Genomic DNA, 20,779 nt, shown 5'->3' with positions numbered 1-20,779 from the left:
GCGTGGAAAAATCTTCTCAGGAGTTCTTGCACAGAGAACATTTAGAACATATAAAAAGCTCAAACACCCCCAAAATAAAAGATCAAATTTTTAAAAATGAGAACTCAAAATGAATATACTTCTCAAAACCACCATCCATTGCTACAAAATGCAGGAAAAAAAGTATGTTCAACACCTCTGCTCTTTTTTTTTTTGGCAGAACTGAGGAATGAACTCAGAGCCATCTCCCCGGCCCCTCAACACCTCTGTCCGTTAGAGAAATACAAATCAAAACCCACTTAAGTTTGAGCTTATTCCAGTAAGCATGCTACCATCAAGAACTCAAAACATAACAATGCAGGTAGGGTTGTGGGGAAAAGGGATCCATTCTGACTGGAAAAAGGAACAGTACAACCACTCTGGCGTCCCCTCCAAAACACTAAAACCAGAGTTCCTTTTGACTCAGGTATAACTCTTCTTGGTATCTTCCTTAAATAAGGACATTTTACAGATGCAGGCACCTTTTGTTTATAGCAACACAACTGCTAGAATACCTAAATATATTATTACCTAAATTTTGGAAATGACCTACATATCTTATTTTTTTTTAATCAAAAGTTATGCAGCTACAACCATGCACAGTTGCGATCCCGAGTTTACCCTTGGTGAAAGGTTTGCAAACCAAACTACACTGGCCATTTGTGTGAAAGGCCAGTGACAGTTCAGGCCAGTGACCAAGTTGAATGTGGTCTGAATATAAAACTCCTGAACTCAACGTCAAGACTTTCCTATACCAGTTTTATTTGAAACACAAATAAGTACTTCCTTTCTGTCATGGCAAATGATTCAAATAATGCTGAACATGAAACACTAATACAAGGAAGGTTTTAAATATGAAAGAAATTATTTTTAAAAAAGCAAAAGAATAACAGTTATATACAAAAGGTACCTGGAATCCTTGATGATTCCAAAAATGAAATGAGTTTATAAAATCTGTGGCGAAACCAGAACATTTCGCCGCTTTGGAGAAGGGCTATAATACAACATTCAGTCAGCTGAAGATGAATTGGTAGAGGTGTGTCTGTACAAAAATTTCAAGTCACTTTTTCTTGCACAGAATCATCCAGATCTTCCCAAGACTGAATGGGCAGTCCTGTGGCTTTCTTCCTTTTCCATATTTCCAACAAGGCTACATGAAGTTCAACTCTTGATGAGCCACTTACAACAGCAGTTCCTTAGGAGCCAACGTGACAGGTGGTTCAATTTCTTTATGAGAAACAAAACTAGCCACCTACAGCAAATATCAGAATGGACAAGTTCTTTTTCCTCCTCCTGATTATGTACAATGTCTCCCTTCAGGACTATTGTCCCCATCATACTTGTTCCTCCAGAAGTCCAAACCTTGAGGCGATATGAAGGAGACCAACATCAAGAAAAACTCAGAAATGAAGAAAACTGGAAGGTATACAATACACCCCCAGAGCATCTTAAAATCCCAGCTACAGTACAATTCAAAGTACGGCTACAGTCCTTAGAGAAGTAATTGCAGCTTTAATGAATTTTTCTTTTTTTTTTTTCCTTTCTCCTTTTTGTTCAGATGGTTAAAGGGCACCAAATAAATACTGGGCAAGAATAATCTGCTGGGAAATTTAAAAACTGGCCACTTTATATCTATGCGATAATTCAATGCCAGTGGGAAATGTATAAAGAAGAGAAGGGACAACTTTCATACTAAAAAATAATTCTTCTAATCCAGGGGAGCCCAGAAGTAGAAAACCAGGGACCCCTGAGGCACTTTAAAGCCTTTCTAAAAATTACAGTAATAATAAATTAGCTATTGCTCTTCAGAGGCTTACAGCGTAGCTTAAGCATGAAAATCAGGTCCAAAGAATTATATTCATATTTCAGTTTTCTTGAGCTATTCATGTCTCTTTAAAGCTTAGTTGAAAAATCCAAATACCATTAAAAAGACATATAATTTAACACAGACTGGGTGAGGTCTTTGTTTAGTGGTAGCATGGAATTTGGTCCACAATGGTAGCAGCTGTCTTTATCCATTTCAAACACAGGTGATATGGTAATATTAAGTACATTAAGACAATACATAAAAGAAAGGATACAACAAGCGGGAAAACAAACACGACAAACACCTCAAGGAATCACTAAGTTCTGACACCCTTTCAACTCAGAGCTCCTTCTCAGTCTTTTTCTCTTTTCCTTTTCTTTCTTTTTTTTTTTTTTTTTTTTTTTTTTTTTTTTTTTTTTTTTTTTTTTTTTTTTTTGGGTTTGTGTAGAGAAGGGTATTACAGAACTTTTTGCTCAAAGATGCTTAACAATGGCATAAAATGGTTAGCAAGGGACTTGAAAAATCTAACCCCAAGGAATCCAGAACACAAAGAGTAACTCAGAGGTATACTTCTGATCTGGGGCAAATTCAAAAATAAAGAAATAATCATCTCAGGTACATGTTAGAATAGATGAAATGAGTATCTTTTTGGTGAGTTCTGTTTTTTTAAGTTTTCTCACTATCACCTTTAGCTATCAATCATTTCTGAGAGTTCAAGCAGAAGGTCATCTTCATCTTTCCCAGGATCCAGGTCAATCTCAGCTTCTAATTTGCCTCCTGAAATCTCCCATATGAGCTTCTCAAAGTCATCCTCCACAGAGAGCGGGGGCTTTCCTGTTGAGGCAGAGCTGAGGCGACGTGTTTTTGTGGCTGGCTGGGATGAAGAAGGGCCAGATACTTCTAGGGGTGTGGGGTCTGAAGAAGACTGGGTTGGAGACAGCACAAGACTGTAAGTAAGAAATAAAAAGATGATCAGAATTAAGCACCCCTCTTTTCAATGGTTAGCTGAACATGTCTCAGAACTCAAAACTGAGTTGTTTCTGAGCACATATATAAGACAAAACTGTCTTACAGATTTGAGAGAAAGCATGTTTACAATTTAAGGGTATAATTTAGCCAGGCATTAAAACATCCCTTTAATAATGTAAGCAAACTATGAACAATGGCACCAAAGAATAATCCCGAATTTTATGTTTTCTTAACAATTCATTTGAAATGCAACAGATTTATTTAAATGTGACTAAACTTTTAAGGGTTATGCTCTACTGAGCATAAACAACATAGTGGCCTTAAGCTGGATCAGGAAAAATTACAATGTATTACCTGTCTCTAGGTGTTTCTGTCTCAGGCACAGTGACTGATTCAGCCTCAGAGGTCATTGGGACAACAGTCTACAAAAGGAAGATAACAGTAACAGTAACAGTAACAGTCAGGTATTTATATTGGAGCCCATCTATTTTCTTTTGCTCTGTTTTTAGAATAGTAGCTATATTCTCCCCAACTTTAGGGTGGTAGGGCTTCCCAGACCTTACATATGCTAGGTAAGTACTCTATCCCTGAGTTATACTGGCTACTGTGGTTTTTTTAGTTTTTGGGTTTTTTTTTCTTTGAGACAAGGTCTTACTGTGTAGTCCAGGCTAGCCTTGAACTCGAGGCAATCCTCCTGCCTCAGCCTCCCAAGTGTTAACATTACAGGTATGAGCCACTACACCTGGCAGTTATTATTCTTCACATGGAAGAATCTAAGAATCAAAAATCCAAAGGCTGAACATACAAGCAAGCAAAGTAACTTGCCACCCTAAAATTAGTTTTAAAAAATCCTGTTCTAACAATTCACAAATAAAGTGTAAACATAAAATACAGGTACAAACTAACAAGTGAAATGCATAGGAAACAGCAGGAAGTGCTACACACAGAGACCATGGAGAATCAATCTTCCTACCGCACTGAACAAAGCACCCAGAGGTGGACATGCTTCTTACCACAGCTGCTTTTTTGGCTGGGATTTCCTGCAGGGCACTGCTAGAGCTGAGTGGCTTCACTGCTGCAACAGTAGGATGCATCTCCACAGCCTTGCGCTTTTGAGCCAGTTTGGGAGATGAAACAACTTTCACTACAGATGGCTTCACATTTACTTTGGGTTTAGCTATAACAACCAGAAAATATCTAATTAACAGCCTAAAAAAAAAGAATAACTTTTACATGAAGAAGAACTCAATTAAAATACTGAAGTTCCTGATTGTACTAGAAATATGAAATACATAATAAATAAAATCCCAGACTGAAAGTCACCTACACAGGTGATTATAATACAATTTAGGTAATACTCAATCCATTTCACTGTTTCTTAAATTTGTTACTATTTTATTCCCTGGTATCTTTCTTCAAGATCAGAGGAATGATACAACATGGAGGAAGGTTTTTACAGAGCTATTTAAGTAGCAATTTAAACAACTAAGCAGCAATTTAAAAGCTCTTAAACAGCAATTATGTGTTCTCTTTGGCCTCATGTATACTAAGTAGCAATTAAATTCTAAGAAACACATCTAGTTTTGTCTTTGTATGGCAGTCTCAAATACTACTATCTATGAAGTCAGTACACAAATGAAAGTCAGTCCAACTGTTAGAAGGGAGTTCCTGAAACTTGATGCTGTAATTCTGATATCCTGAAGCAAGACACACTATAAAACCCACTCACCTTTACCCTTTTTTTCCAAGGACTGTGCTGCACACTTCACATTCAGTATTGAGTCCCCAATCCCTGAAGTTTCTACCTCTATCTTCTGGCATAACTTTGTAGAAAGCCGCTTGCTAAGGTGTCGTGTGATACCTGACACAGCAGTGAGCACAGGTTTCTCTACCACATGGGTATTGCAAGAGGCTGCATCTCCCCACAAAGGTGTCAAGACTGATTTTTCCTTCTCTGAGGTTCCCCTTTCTTGCTGTTTCTGTGTATGATTCTCTCTTATGGTCTCACATCTCTTGACTGGAGTTGTTGTGGAATCAACTCCTACAGTCTCTTCAGAAGCCTATTGGCAAATATAAAGTGACAAAATTAAAATTAGTACTTCTAATTACCTATGATTTATAAAGTACCACACTAACACTAAAGCTAAGCAGTGTTACATGATTCAGAAAAGCCCCTAGACATTACACAAAGAACAGAATGCTAAGAATGAAAAAAACTCAATATGAAAATGAAGACAAATAGAACAATAAAAATACCCAGATTTTTTCAGGCTAGAAAAACCATGACCAGAAATCAAATACTGTCAAGAACAGGGACACATACCTATAATACTAGCACACAGGAAGCTGAGGCAGGAGAACTAGTAAGAGTTTAAGACCAGCCTGAATCACAGTGTCTCAAAAAAAAAAAAAAAAAAAACTAAAAGTTCAAATACCAATACTACTAATTAATCACACAAAGACCTATGCACAGTCTTTTATAATTGTGTAGAACAAAATCTAAATGTCCAGAAAGACTATTTTCACATAATAAAATATGTAGTCCGTAAAAGCAAACATCTTAAAATAATACAGTAAAGTTAAAGCAAGCAGCAAGATGAGAACTCTAGTCCTCAGTTATACACTAAAAGCCTATAAATATGCCTTAAAACATTAAACACATGTTCACACATGCACACATAAACTTTATAAAAATATAGGGTCTGTTCATTCTTTTTTTTTTAGACAGGGTCTTGGTATGTAGCCTGACCTGACCTCAAACTTGCAATTCTTTTTAGTCTCCAAAGTGCTAGGATCACCAGTGTGGCCATGACCAGCTTAATCTTGTTTTCTTTTTTGATATGGTGTCTTGCTATGTTGCCCAGGTTGGCCCTGAATGCTTCTGAGTTTTTGTGATGATCCTGACTCAGCCTCCCAAGTACCTGGGTCTACAGACATTGGTTAGTTCTATTAAAAAAATAAAAGTTCAGCCAGCCATGGTGGCATATACCTGGAATCTCAGCAGTTAGGAGGCTGCTGTGAGTTTAAGGTCAGTCTGAGCCACATACATAGTGAGTACAAGACCAGCCTGGTATATAGCCGGACTTTGTTTCAAAAAACAAAAAAACAAACCAAGAACAAGGCCAGGGATATAGCTCAGTGACATGGTGCCTGCCTGGCAAGCTTAAGGTCTTGAGTTTGAAACTTGCTATGAAGAAGATGAAAAAGACAAAGGGGGAGGGGAAGGGGGAAGATAAAAAAGTAAAGAAAGAAAGAAAAGCTCACCAGGTTTTATGCAGTGCATAATATGTTTCAAAAGGAGGAAAAAAACCCCAGAAACTTCAGTTTAAAAAATATTACGGCCAATTTTTTAAAAAAAGCTTTACAGAGTCAAAGGCAAACACATTGACATAAAGAACTACAAAAACTTTCACAGACTTTACCTAATATATCAGTGACACTTTTAACAGAGATTAGCTATCAGCTGAAAGTAAAGGGTGCATTGTTCCATTCATTTGGCTGTTTGCTGTGGGCAAAGCTACACTTTTTTTTGGAGACACAACTCACTTTGTAGTTCAGCATGGCCTTGAGGTCTTGAGTTCACTATGTTAGGAAGCCTGGCCTCAAACTCACAATTCTCATGCCTTAGCCTTCCAGTGCTGAGATTACAGGTGTATACCACAAGGCCCAGCTACATAATGATTTGAAGCCAACTAACCTCACTGGCCTCTGTTCCAGTAGCACTGCTCTGAGAAGCCACTTCATTTCCTTCCTGAAGCTTTTTCTCTTCTTTCACACCTATATTCAAAGACATCATTGTTATTTGGGTGGTACCTTTATGAAAACAAGTTAAACAATACTTCTTCCCATGCCTCACCAGACCTGCCCTTAAGGCAACCTGACCCAGCCAAAAAGAAAAAAAAAATCCTCCTTAACAACACTTCTCTTTATGAGTAATAAAAGACTGTGACATAGAAAACTGTAAAGTCTCAAAATATACATTAAAACATCAAATGTCTATACAGTGTTACTTTAAGCAAAGAACTTCATTGAATCTAGTGATTTTCAAAATTGAGGCAAGGTTGTCAAAGAACCAGACCATGCGGCACACTATTCTTTGGGCTACTGCTTGAAGTAGGACTACAGACCTGTTTTTTTGGTGATTCGGAGCATTCGCCTTGTCCCCGGACTGACCTCAGTAGGCGTCTGGGAACCAGTGCTGCCCTCACAGCTCTGCTGTACCCTCAGTGCCTTCTCCAGTTTAATTTCTTCCAGAGTCTTAATGTGCACCTCCTGCATAGACTTTGTTCTACCTGCAGGCTCCTCTGATTGTCCTTTGCTGACAGTGATGGGTGGCAAAATCACTGTTTTCTTAATTTCACTGTCAGTCTTTAGTTTGATGCAAGTTGCATCCTTTTTGCTTTTTTGTCTCTCTGTCTCCTGCTGCCGATGTTTTTTTTCAGCTAGGACCTCAGAGAAGGTTTTGATTCGGACACTGGAGGAGCTTTTTGTTCCTGGTGTACAATCATCAGGCTTTGCAGGTCCTTCTGTCTTGAGTTTTGTTTGCAATTCGCCACGTTTTTGACTGGCTCTTTCAAGAAGAATTTCTTCTAATGTCTTCACATGGATGTCACCAATTTTATTAACTCTCTCTGTTTCAGAGGAAAAAAGTCATAGTTGGAGTTTAATGACTTATTTAACCTCTTTACCACTGGATTAATACAGTATAATACATAGGTATCATTTAGGCAATTAAAATGATCCAAAGTATCACATTAGTTTCACTATTTATTTATTTTTATATATATTTGGTAGAGGGTCTCACTACTCAGCTCAGACTGGTAATGATCCTTCTGTATTCAGCCTCCATAGTGCTGGAATTACAGGCATGTGCCACCACACCCAGTACATCCAGAGGTGGGGCTGGCGGGGGCATGTGGGCCAGGGATCGAATCCCAGTTCCTGCACTTGCCTAAGCAGGTACTTAGTCCCCTGAGCTATTTTGCCAGCCCAACACTCAATTTTATTTATTTTTTTTGGTTTGCCAAGTACCTTTATTGTATAATCTTTAACATCTAGTATATTTATTCTACATGGTTCTATGCTGAAAATCTGCTATACAAAAATGAAGGGATTTGATATTTACCTAAACTACACAATTTCACAATCTAAAACTGTAATACACTTAACATACAGTTTCTACTAAGCCAATATAATTATTTGGATAGGTAACTAGATACAATCAAAATAAACACTGATGATAAATTCAACCAATATGGTTTCAGGTCTAAAAATACATTACCTTGAATCATCTATATTTGATGTGTTAAAATTTAAGTTATGATGTTTGAAGTGTGAAGAAAATTATAGGAAAACAATTTCTTTTTAAAAAATAATGAAAGGTTTAGACAGTTATCTCCTATTCCATATGGGGCAATCCATTTAAACTACCTGAACATTAATACTATACTACACTTGATTCTTTCATTGCAAAGAATAAAATTTAAAAAGAAATATTTTGTTGCATTTGGACTATACATTTTACTTAGAAGGTTAAAAGTTTTTTATAAAGAATCTGTGCATAGAATCATCAATGTTTCACAGGCATATATATAAACACATTGTGCTTCTTCTGTGCCCGCATCATCAAGTTTGAGGAATTATATCAGTTATCTCCAAATTAACAACTTTAAAGCTCAGGAAGTCCATAGCAAATATTTTTTAAATATTTACAACGCATAAATACGGTTTTGTAAGAACCACCAAGTTAATGATAGCCTGGTGGAACAACGAGCCAAATCTCTTCACACCCCGCTCAGAGACTTAGAGGGGCACAGACCACAGGAGATAGAAGAGGCCAGAAAGCTTTGTCTTTTTGTACATTGTGGACAGAAAAACCCAAAATGTTGAAAGCAGATAAAAGTTTAGTAGGTCACAGCCATTTAGCCATGGGAGGTCCTTAAAAGAAAGAAAAGGTATTTGGTGCCTGTTTTGGAAATGAATGCAGTTTCCCCCACTAAAGACATACAGTGCAACACTCAATTTTAGATTACTGCATATTTCAGGTTGTCACAGCCCCACTCAAAAGCTCTCAAGAGGCAAGATCCCTTGAGCTGTATTTCCATTCACAATCTTAAGTCTTACAAGTTGGTGAACTCTGTCACCATAAACCTCACCAATCAGATATATCTCAGTACTTGTTGTATTTTGTTCTGCAACTTGTGACCTCTGCCAAAATTGATACAGACTAACTGGATTTTTGCTATAACAAATTATGTCAATAGGAATAATTCATGGACATTTCTCAGAACTTTCACATTATACTGGTTAACACTGGCCTTTTTCTGGGCTAAGATAAGCCTTTAAGACTTACGGGTATCCCCCAGCTGCTGTGCCTGCCCTGTCCCTGGGGCGCTGAGACGTAACTGAGACTGAACGTGGTGGTGTGCACCTGTAATCCAAGCTCTTGGAAGGCTGAACACAGGCGGATCACTACAATTCCAAGTTACATAGGAGACCCTGTAGACCATTACTAAAAAAAATATAATAATAATAATAAATAAATAAAGACAGGTATCATTCTTAACCTTTTTTTTTTTTTTTTTTTTTTTGTGGAACCAGGGATTGAACTCAGACCCTTGCACTTGCCAGGGAAGCACTTATTCCACTGAGCCATCTCCCCGGCTCCATTTTTAACCTTTTTATAACCATGATTACCCCTTAAAATACACAAAAGTAAAAGATAGTGCCAGGTATGGTGGCACACACCTGTAATCCCAGCACTTAAGAGGCTGAGGCAGGAGGAATAGTTCAAGGCCAGCCTAGACCACATGGTGAGTTTCAAGGCCAGTCTGAATGTAAAATAAAGTCCATACATAATGAGACCTTCTCAAAGAAAACCCCCAAAAAACAACAACAAAAAGTACAAATAACAAGGCAAGTTAGCCAGACTCTGTATCAGGAAAAAAAGGCAGGGAGATGTAGCTCAGCTGTACAATGCCACTACGTCCCATCCCTAGCACCAAAAATTGTATAATTTGGAGATTTACACTTACATAAGGTAATCAGTGAATTACAACTTTTAATGAGATTAAAAATACAACGTATTCTGTCACTCTCTGAATCCTACATATGTACTCTCTTTACTCTCTCTTCTATTTGGAATATTCCCCATGATACTTTTCTTTTTGGCTGCCTAGTTGGCTTTAATAGGGGTCAGCTGAGAATCTGACATCCTCCAATCTTGCTTGTTTCTCTGATCACACAGTACTCTAACTGCCTACACCTCTGAACACACACCTCATGAGAACAGTGAATATATTTAGTTCTTTGCAGCATAATACAGTATTTGTTACAAAGGGTAACAGTCCAAAGCTTACTGAAACATCTTCCTAAGACTTTTAAAAAAATAACTGTAAATTTGCCCACTTCAAGATGGCAAACTGTTCTCAGAAGTACCACTCCAAGTAGGACATGAATGGCAGCATGGTTCCCTACCAAAATTTGATTGAAACAATACAGAACACATTTAAAATAAAAGTCCATACTAATCCTGAAAAAGTATGATGCTCCTGGCAAACTATAATTCTTAAGAGAATTTCTCAGATAAACATAGATATAGATGTCTAAGATGCACATGATGGCACATGCTTATAATTTTAGCCTCTTGGGATGCTGAAGCAGAAAGAGCACAAATTCTGGGCCAGCCTACCTAGACCCCGGTCTCAAAATTTTTTTAAAAGCTCAGTGCAGCAGCAGTAGCCACTAAACTGCCACTGCTCTCTAATGCCAGTGCTGCCCTTTGCCTACCAAACAGACTGCCCGTAAATCCACCAGTGGCAAGGCACCCAGAAACAACTAGCTACAAAAGCTGCTCATAAGAGTGTACCCTCGGGCTGGGGAGATAGCTCAGTAGAATAAGCGCTTGCCTGGCAAGTGCAAGGTCCTGAGTTCATTCCCCAGTACCACACACACAAAAAAGTGTAAAACCTTTGGGGCCAGGGAGTTGGCTCAGTGGAATAAGCGCTTCCCTGGCAAGCACAAGGGCCTGAGTTCAATCCCCAGTTCCGCCAAAAGAAAAGAAAAGAAAAGAAAAGAAAAGAAAAGAAAAGAAAAGAGTGTACCCTCTAATGGAGGGGTGAAGACACTTCATCGTTACAGGGTTGGGACTGTGGCACTCGGTGAAATTAAGACATTCATCAGAAGTCCACTGACCTTCTGACTCAAAAACTTCCTTTCCAGAGTGTGATTCAAGAAACAGCTCAGGACTTCAAAACAGATCTGTACTTTCAGAGCACAGGTATCGGTGCTTTGTAGGAGACAAGTGAGGCCCATCTGGCCTGTTTGAAGATACCACCTTGTGTGCCAGCCACGCCAAAAGTGTAATAATTATGCTAAAAGATATCCAACTAGCATAACACATATGAGGAGAACATGTTTAAGAGTCCACTATAGTGGGAAAGATTTCATCCTCAAAGAATTTTTTTCTTTTCTTCTTGTTATTCGTAGTTGCAAATGTTAGGTTCTTTTTTTCCCATGGGGTTAAAAAGTACCTAAGTACATGACTGCGAGTGGAAAACAGGGAACAGAAATCAGGTATTGGAAGTTTTCCCATTTTTATTTGTGTGTGAATTTTTAATATTCATGTGAAGATGTGAAGCATTAATGCAAGTCAAAATGTTTCAATGAACAAGTTTCAGCACTCCAACTTTATAAACAATTATAAATAAAAATGTTAAATTTTTCTGGAAAAAAAAGCAAAAAGCAAAACAAAAACCCAACTCAGTGCAAAGGCCCTGGATTCAAGCCCCAGTACTCCAAGAAGGGCTGGGAAGAAAAAGGCAAGTGTATGAATTTATACAGATATGGAAAAAGAATAGCAGATCTGAGATCTGCTCTTCCTAACAAAACTAAACTGCCTAATATGGGTTAACCAGTTTAAAAACCAAGAGTGGGCTGCTCTAGGATAACTGTTAGGACAGAAATTTATGGACCAGGAAAAAAAAAAAGAAAAAAATTTAAGGACCAGACATGTAGGTCAGAAGAGTATTTACCTAAAACATGCAAAGGTATGAATCTGAACCCCAGAATATGGCACACACACACACGCACTGCAAATTTAACAGCTACCTAAAGAACAGTTAAGCCAGTTATGACCTTCTAAGAACAGCTCCCTAAGAAAAAGAGAATTTACCCAAGAAGAGCACATTATGAAGATATTAGGGCTAGAAAAAATAAATGAAAATTTTAGGCATTCACAAACACCAAGCAAAACACGTGGGATGGGGGAGAGTAAAAAGCAAAGCAAAAAAAGGAAAAATATTACAGCCTCTCCGAATAAAGAGTCTTTCTGACTAAAGCAACTCTAAATGGGCCCAGCCTTCCTGCCTACAAGCCACACAAGTGGCCTTTTGATACACCTTCTTCAATTGGGCAGAGGTAAATCAGTGGCCCAGTCAGGAAAGAGATCTACTTGGAAATAGGCCTTTCAGACCAAAAAGGAAACCCAGGCCAAACATTTCAAACTGCAGAAAAGCATTAAAAATAAAGAGAAATAAGAATTCAAAATAATACACACACACATACAGATTTTAACAATAGATTCAGGAAGTGGGGGTATGCTGAGTTGAGTAGTGTTTGCCTAACACACATGAAGCCCTGGGTCTAAGCGCCCCTCCTTTTTTTTTGGCAGAACCAGGGATTGAACTCAGGCCCTTTTGCTTGCCAGGGAAGCATTTATTCCACTGAGCCATCTCTCCAGCCCCCTGGGTCTGAGTCCTAGCACCACAATAAACAAAACAAAAAACCCAACCTCATCCAAAACAACAACAACAAACAATCAGAGTAAAATTAGAAATTCCACAGAAACTTTCTTTCAGGCTTGAAAAAAGAAGAACTCATGGAACAAAACAGAAAAACAGTAACTGCTAAAATAAACTCATTTGAAAGACTAAATACAAGACTGGTCTAAAATCAGCTGTTTAAGACAGGGTGGGCAAACTAGCCAAATTTGGCCACTGCCTAATTTTATAAGTAAGTTTTGTCAGACCACTGCCACACTCATTCATTTACAAGTGCCTATAGTTCCTTTCACATTATAATGCCAGACTTAGCCACAAAGTCTAAAATAGTTTTTGTTTCTTGTGGTGTTGGGGATGAACCTAAGGCTTTGTAGTGCTAGGCAAAGCATTCTACCACTGAATTATACCATTCTAGACCACAGCCTAAAATGTTTTCTACCTGACCCATTACAGAAAATCCTTTGTCAACTTCTGATTTATAGTAAACTAAAAACACAGTTCACAGAAGGTAAGACTAAAATAAAGGGATGGAAAGTACAAAGGCAGGATCAAGATATATGAAGCATCATGTATCAAAGTTTCAACATTGCTTTCCAAGAATTTTGTAAGAGGAAAAAAGAAAGTGGAGAGAATAGATTCAAAATTTGAGGAATGTTTTCTATGACAAATTCTTAGATTCAAAGGTCCCACTGAATACTCCATAATGATGCGGGCTTAGATCCACCACCACAGAGTTGCAGCACACCAGAGAAAGGTACAGAGAAAACTCTAAAAATTTCTGGAGGCTATCTACAAAAGGAAAAGAAAATCCAGCTGGGTATGGTAGAACACGCCTTTAATCCTTGCACCTGACAGAATCACTTTGAGTTCAAGGCCATCCTGGGCTACAAAGTGAGTTTAAGGCTAGCCTGAACTGCAGAGCATAACCCTGTCTCAGACAAGACAAGACAAGACGAGACGAGACAAGAGACAAGACAAAGACATTCAATATCATATTCCTTTTAGAACAGTACTTTAACAGTAATATTCATACTAGGAACTATGTCAACTCCAAAGTTCAGGTTTCAAACTTATTTATCAAACACAAAAAGCAACACATTGAAGCCTACAAAATATAAAAAAGCTGGACAGTTAGGGTTATAACTCACTGGTAGAATGCTTGCCTAAGAGGCACAATGCCCTGGGTTCAATCCCGAGCATGACTACAAAACAAAAGGCTGGGTAGTTAAATGGATGTCCATTTTATTATTCTTTAAATTATGAGATTTGTATGTTTACGTGAAACACATTAATTTTTAAAATGATTTCCTCAAAATACTCTCCTTCCGCTCAGATAAATTTATCCCGTTATTCTTGCCACTTTCAGAAGCAGTTCTATAAATCCTCTCTCATGTCTTTAATTTCATTATGGGCGTTTCATCCTTAAATGCTTCAAAATCGGATGTTGTTTTTGTTTGGTTTGGGTTTTTTGAGACAGGGTCTTGCCACGTAACGCAGCCTGGCCTTAAACCCACTGTGTAGCCCAGGTGTCTTAACTTTGCAGCAATCCTCCTGCATCAACCTGCCAAGTGCTGGAATCACACCTGTGTGTCACCACACAAAAACGTTTACTAGAAAATCTTTTGTCAACTTCTGATCTATAGTAAACTAAAAACATAGTTCACAGAAGGTAAGACTAAAAGGGATGGAAAGTACAAAGGCAGGATCAAGACATATATGACACATACTTTCATCTGGACAATAAGGTGGATGTGGACACACGGTAGTTTTTTTGATGGCATACTACAACAAGACTCCCTGTATTTTTTTAAATCACACCTTATATACAACAGAGTACATGTTTTTGAGAATAATTTTTTTGGTAAGAAATGTCTTTTAAAAAAGCAAGCCAGGCACAGTGATGCATGCTTGAAACCCCAGCTACTTTAAGAGGCTGAAGGACAGGGGTCTCAAGTTTGAGGATAGCCCAAGCAACTTAGCTAGATCCTGTCTGCCTCAAAAAAAAAAAAAAAAAAAAAAAAAGTGAAAGGGCTGAGGATATAGCTCAGTGTAGCATCTCTGTATTCCATCCCCAAGACTCCTACACGATGCTCTTTTATGGTCTTTCTTCACTTGATACAATGAAATTTAGCTGTCTGTAGGATTATTGTTAAGAACATGACCTTTTTATGGTGCTAAGAGAAAAACCCAAATTTGTATGTATTAGACACTGAGACTTATTACCGGCAAATAAGAACATGACTCTTTATGACAAACTATTTTAGCAGGTGATTACAGTAATTATCTAATTCCACTTTGTTGGATATCCCATTACTGATTGTTCATCATTAAACACAATACAGGAATTTATGCCAGTAAGTAATTAGCAAAGAATAATTTTGTAACTTTGAGTACCTGTTGTCTCCTCACTATTTGACCCAGCTGATACGCCTAATCGCTCCTTCAGAGACTTGGAAACTTGAACTATAAAAAAGGAAAAAAAAAGTTAAAATTTAAAATTTGAACAGAATAGGTTAAGTATTTTTTTTCAAAGTTCATAAATTAGGTTATTTTTAGATTTTTGTTTTTAATCTGAAGGTCTTAAGCTTTTATTCTACCCAGAGGAGATTAACATGAGTTATAAATTCCCTAGAGCACAGTGGAAATAGGGAGAAAGGGGATCTGAAAAGCAAAAACTACTGAATTAAAAATTCAAGGAAATAACTATTACTATACAACATTCTAAAATCTTTTGGCATCAATAGGTTTTCTTCCCCTAAATTTGTTTGAAACATGTTAACTACTTATGAGATTCTTTGGTATTACTGACTCAGAAGGCAGAAGGGAATCTGGCAAAGAGACCCTCTAATTACTCTGAGCACATAAGAAGTCTCCAAATGGGAACATCTGCTGATCAAAGGCTTCTGGACTAGAAAAACATGTACAAAGTACTTACTTATCCTCACCAAAAATTTAAGTGCAACAAAACAACAATTTCTTATCCTTTAGTAACCAGTTCAACAATGTAATTAGTGTTATATTGTTAATTTGTATGAGGGAAACAAAACTCAACCCTTGACTTCTTTCATATATACCATCCCCAACTCCCAAATCTCTATCAAGTTGTAGAACACTAAATCTATTACACTATCTCCCTTTTCCTGGATTAACAGTTTGCTAATGCTAATAGCACTCTGTTTCCTTATCTTTTCCCCACACTGCAGGCAGGGAGAGCACTTGTGAATTTCAAATCTGATCTCTTGATGCCTGTTTAAAACCTTTCAATGGCTTCCTACTACCCTGTCATAGTTACGACTTTTATCTAGTTGTCTCCCTAAAGCCTCTTAGGGCAGAGCTGGCTCAAGGTGCAGCAAGTGGCTTGAGGGGTGTGGCCAGAGGACCAGGGCAGGGCTTGATGGGGGGGGGGGAACCAGAGAGGCACAAACCATTAAACTGGCAGCATGCACTCTGCATCACCACCCCTCCACCAGGCCAGCGGCCTCCCCTGGAAATGTGGAATGGGTCATCCAGGACAGGGAAGCACCACAGCCTCTCCTCCAGAGGTGGCGATGTCTGTGATTGAGGCCACCTCGGGCAGAGAAGAGATGTTTGGAGAAGACAGAGGCACTGACCCTCTCTCTTGAGCAAATAAGGCTCCAAGGTCTTGCTACGTATTTGAGGCTGCTTTAAACTGCAAAACCTCCAGTAATTGTGAGCTAAATAAATAAACCTGTCTTTCCCTCATTTTGAGTGTCGGGTATTTGTCCCAGCAACAAGAGAAGAGTAACTAAGATAGGCCCAAACTCTCTTTAAATGGCTTTAATATTCTCTAATGATCCAGTTCCTTCTCAAGTCACCACACCCTTCACCCCAATTCTATGGGTTAGCTACACTCAGTTTCTCAAGCACATCATACTTCCTCAGCTCTGGCACACTGCAGGGATTATTACCTGTCTGGGTCCACACTTCAAAAACACATCCTCCATGAATCTTTCCCTGACAGATGGCAACATTACATACCCTTCCTATGTGTTCCCATCCTACCATGCATTTCCTATCACAGAATTCATTACAGTATCTCTACCTGCCGTTATACTGCAAGTTCCTAAGGGCTGTGATGCCATTTATTATGTTCAGTGGTGTATAACCCAGATCTACCAGAGTTAGCACTCAAATGTTTCCTGAATGATTAACAGACACCAAAAAATAACCTAGTTAGCCTCAACAGGATGACAAGCCACACTTGTTAACATTACAAGTGTCAGGGTCACACACACAGGCATACAGTGTGTTAGAACATGGATACCTACCTTTCTTTGTTGTTTTATCAGTATTGGTTTCTGGAGCTTCAATTTTCTTCCCCAGCCTCTGTGCCAGACTCCGCTTTAATGGGGGATCACTATCACCACCTACAAATGTGGGGAACTTCGTTTTAAGATTTCAAGAAATATAATAAGAAAGATGCTAAAAAACAGGGAGCTAGTCAGGGAGATGGGAGGGTAAGGGAAGTAAAGGCTCAAGATGTGATTTATATACGTACCAATAGACCACATAAATATGGCATGTATTGTGAACATGCATTAATATAAAATTTTAAAAGAAAACAATAAGCAAAATCAGATAATAGAGAGTATTTCTCTAAATTTTCTGCATTTATATGGTGTATGTATACACTAACTTCCATAAGAACTCAATATTAGAAAACTAATAAAAATATCATGGAGGAGCTGGTGAGATGGCTCAGTGGTCTAAAGCACCAACTTAGAACAAGCTCAGCAAAGCACAGGGACCGCGGTTCAATCCCCCAGCACCACATGCCAGCCAGCCTGCCCCCTGGTGGGCTGAGCTGGCCACACACACACACACACACACACACACACAAATAAATAAAATTAAAAAATATATATATATATCATGGAGGGGCTAGTGAGATGGTTCAGTAGAATAACTGCTTGCCTGGCAAGCTTAAGGGTCTGAGTTCAATCCCCGGTTCCGCAAAAAAAAAAAAAATCATGGAAAGAGGATACACAAATGAATTCCTATCAAATAACTAAGACTACCAGTGGAGGTTTAAATTCAGAATTAGGAATACGAAAAATATGCGCAAAAAAATCTTAACTGGCCGGGAAGCTGGCTTAGCAGAATAAGCGCTTTCCGGGCAAGCGCAAGCACCTGAGTTCAATCTCCAGTTCCACCAAAAAAAAAAAAAAGTGCAAATTGTTTTGGGGCTGGGAAGATGGCTCAGTAGAATAAGTGCTTGTCTGGCAAACTCAAGGACCCGAGTTCAATCCTCGGTTCCGGGGGAAAAAAAAAATCTTAACTGGCACATACTTTTAAGTTTTCCTGTGCCTCAGGAAATCTGGAAGCCAGATAGCCTTTCTCTTCAATTTCAGGTAAGAAACCTAAGGTTTCAACTGGGCTTGGTGGCACATGCCTGTAATCCTGGCATTCAGGAGACTAAGGCCATAAATTTGAGGATTGTGATGAGTTTGGGGCCAATCTGAACTACAAAGGGAGACCCTGCTTCAGAGAGTCAAAAGGCCAGTTGGGTAGAATGGTGCATACCTATAATCCCAGTGCTTGGGATGCTGAGGCAGGAGCCTTGCTATGAATTTAAGGCCAGCCTAAACTATATAGTGAGACATTGGCTCAAAAAAAAGGAACAGCCAGATAGCTCAGCAGACTAAAGTGCCTACTCAGGCAGAGCACAGTGGCCAGAGTTCGATCCTCTGTGTGCCATGCTGGCCCCGCTCTCAGGGCATGCTGAAACGCAACTGAGACTGGGCATGGTGGCGCATGCCTATAATCCCAGTGCTTGGAGGCTGAAAACAGGAGGATCACTACAAGTCCGATCTGTGTAGTGAAACCCTATAGACCCTGTACTAAATACATTTAAAAAAAGGAACTAAAGTTCTGAAACATTGTCTACCTTATCCAAGATACTAACTGGTTACTGATAAAACTCAAGATCTGAAGCAAGTGTCTTGACTTAGTTTGTTAGTTATTCAAAGTCACATTTAATCATTGTTTTAAATTTCCGTAATTTCAATAAAAGGTAAATATTCACATGAAAAACACGGGAAAATTTTATAAGTACTTTCAGTCAAATACCCAGGGGATCTGGCAAAACCAACACTGATGGCATTTGTAAAAAGACAGGAGAAAATGGCTAATGTAGAAACAAGCATAAAATAAAAGATACACACAAAGCTGTATCTTACCTTCTGAAAGTTTTCGTTTCCCTAGTCTCTCAGTAAGACTCAGTCTAACCAAGGGTTCTTCTCCTAAAAGGGGAAAAACAGAATTTGTCTAGTATGATCCAAGTTTTCTGTATTCAGTAGCTACTGATAGGTACAAAGTATGTTCTACAACTAGCTTGAGTCCACCCAGGAAGTGTCTTGAAAATCAGGTCTCAATCTTAAGGAAGATTATCACATTTAAAACAAAACCTCAAGAATTTAAACAAATGCAGCCAAAACAAAAGCAATAGCACAGTATTAAACATTAACAGCAGCCAAGCAGAAGACAGATTGTTCTTAACAACCAGTAATAAAGTCCCAAGCTGTACTTTCCTGTGTACTTTGCTAAGTTACATGACTCCATCACCCCAGCAACACAGGGCTCTTCCTGCTGATTCTTTGTTGAATGGCATAAACATTTAAATGTGGGCCAGGGAGATGGCTCAGTGGAGTAAGTGCTTCTCTGGCAAGCGCAAGGGCCTGAGTTCAATCCCCGGTTCCGTCAAAATAAATAAATAAATAAAATAAAGACTGAGCTGAATAGACCTTTAAAAAAAAAATTTAAATGTATCTGTACACTGCAAATTATTTATGTTCTATTTTGTACTAGATTTAAAACTAGAACTTCATTTTTCTTTAACTCAAAGGGTTCACTTATAGTTTTACCCACAATGTGAAATCAGCAAGTTTGCTGAATGCAACAAATGAACAGCAAATGTGAAAATTTATATGTAAAAACAAAGGCTGCTTTAGCAAGATTATCACTATTTTATTAGGGTCTACTATAACCTATCTCTTACCCACATTACTGAGAATTAAGTCCAGGTCTTTTGTACCACCTTTTAAAAAAAATTTTTTTTTTCACTTTTTAAAATTTTTATTTTTATTTAAATTTATTTTTTTTTTTTTTTTTTCGGAACCAGGGATTGAACTCAGGTCCTTTTGCTTGCCAGGCAAGTGCTTATTCCACTGAGCTATCTCCCCAGCCCCCAAAATTTTTATTTTTTAAAGAGTAAAAAGCAATATCAAAACTGAAAAATTACAAATGACAAAATGTCACTAACCAAAATATGCATTTCACAGTATTTGTTGTATTATATAGTTTTGTCTTCAAATTAGTTATTCATATTACCAGATACAGGAATACAAAATTGAAAGAAAAAAGTCTGTAAGAGAAAGGAAAAACAATTGAAAAAAGGAGAAAAAAACAGACCCAGAGCACAGACCCGGAGAGTGAGTGAGACAACCTGGGCCGTGGGATCCTGAATAGACCCAGAGTGCAGGCCCGGGCCGCGGGATCCTGAATAGACCCAGAGCGCAGGCCCAGTGAGTGAGTGAGATGACCGGGGCCGCGGGATCCTGAACAGACCCAGAGCGCAGGCCCCGCGAGTGAGTGAGACGACCCGGGCCGCAGGATCCTGAACAGACCCAGAGCGCAGGCCCGGCGAATGAGTGAGACAACCCGGGCCCATGGATCCTCATTCGACCCAGGCTGCAGGCCCAGCAGGGAACCCTTCAGCAGAACTCCCTGCAAAGAGGCTAGAGGCAAGACCCACCCAGCTGATTCAGGAGCAGCACATCTTCCCAGAGAGACACAAAGGGTTCAACTCTACCTCCTGCAGCAGAAAGAAGTGGAGCACAGCAGCCAGATCCAAACAACACCCACCTGGAAGAATCTGAATTTCGTAGATCTGGACCTGGTGCTAAGGTAATAACTCTAAGCTCTACACCAAAGGTCAAAAGACAGTGGTATACCAAATGACAAAGAGAAGGAATAAAATGCAGTCTCAGGCCCCAAGTCCACCCAGTACAAATGCAGAAGACACTAACACTGAGGAAACTGGAAATCACACACCAGGTATCTCGGAAATAATAGCATTGACAGTAAATAATCAACTGCAGAAAGGTATAGAAATAATTTTGGAACTAAAAAATGTAGTGGTAACTATAATCAAAGAAGTACTAAGTGCTTCTAAAGAATACACTGA

General features: G+C 38.7%; 2 protein-coding genes across 3 annotated transcripts in view; both read right to left on the bottom strand.

Moving 5' to 3' along the window:
• Positions 1 to 20,779, bottom strand: part of LOC101586177 (ATP synthase subunit f, mitochondrial-like) — a 290,636-nt gene that overhangs the window by 135,174 nt on the left and 134,683 nt on the right. The window lies entirely within an intron of this gene.
• The window catches only part of Zc3h11a (zinc finger CCCH-type containing 11A), a 48,563-nt gene continuing 29,341 nt past the window's right edge, over positions 1,558 to 20,779 (bottom strand). For both annotated transcript variants that reach the window (XM_004625380.2, XM_023708182.1), the window contains 9 exons: positions 18,774 to 18,836; positions 16,863 to 16,961; positions 14,968 to 15,036; positions 6,922 to 7,425; positions 6,492 to 6,571; positions 4,524 to 4,854; positions 3,808 to 3,971; positions 3,149 to 3,216; positions 1,558 to 2,772 (listed from right to left, as the gene is read on the bottom strand). In XM_004625380.2, the coding sequence (XP_004625437.1) occupies positions 2,514 to 2,772; positions 3,149 to 3,216; positions 3,808 to 3,971; positions 4,524 to 4,854; positions 6,492 to 6,571; positions 6,922 to 7,425; positions 14,968 to 15,036; positions 16,863 to 16,961; positions 18,774 to 18,836 (1,637 nt within the window). In that variant the 3' untranslated portion in view covers positions 1,558 to 2,513. The remainder of the gene's footprint in view (positions 2,773 to 3,148; positions 3,217 to 3,807; positions 3,972 to 4,523; positions 4,855 to 6,491; positions 6,572 to 6,921; positions 7,426 to 14,967; positions 15,037 to 16,862; positions 16,962 to 18,773; positions 18,837 to 20,779) is intronic.

Source organism: Octodon degus, unplaced genomic scaffold (assembly GCF_000260255.1).
Source record: "Octodon degus isolate 3935 unplaced genomic scaffold, OctDeg1.0 scaffold00009, whole genome shotgun sequence".
In the NCBI taxonomy this organism is placed as follows: domain Eukaryota; kingdom Metazoa; phylum Chordata; class Mammalia; order Rodentia; family Octodontidae; genus Octodon; species Octodon degus.
Note: the sequence above shows the minus strand (reverse complement) of the source record. Positions and strands in the feature narration are given on the sequence as shown.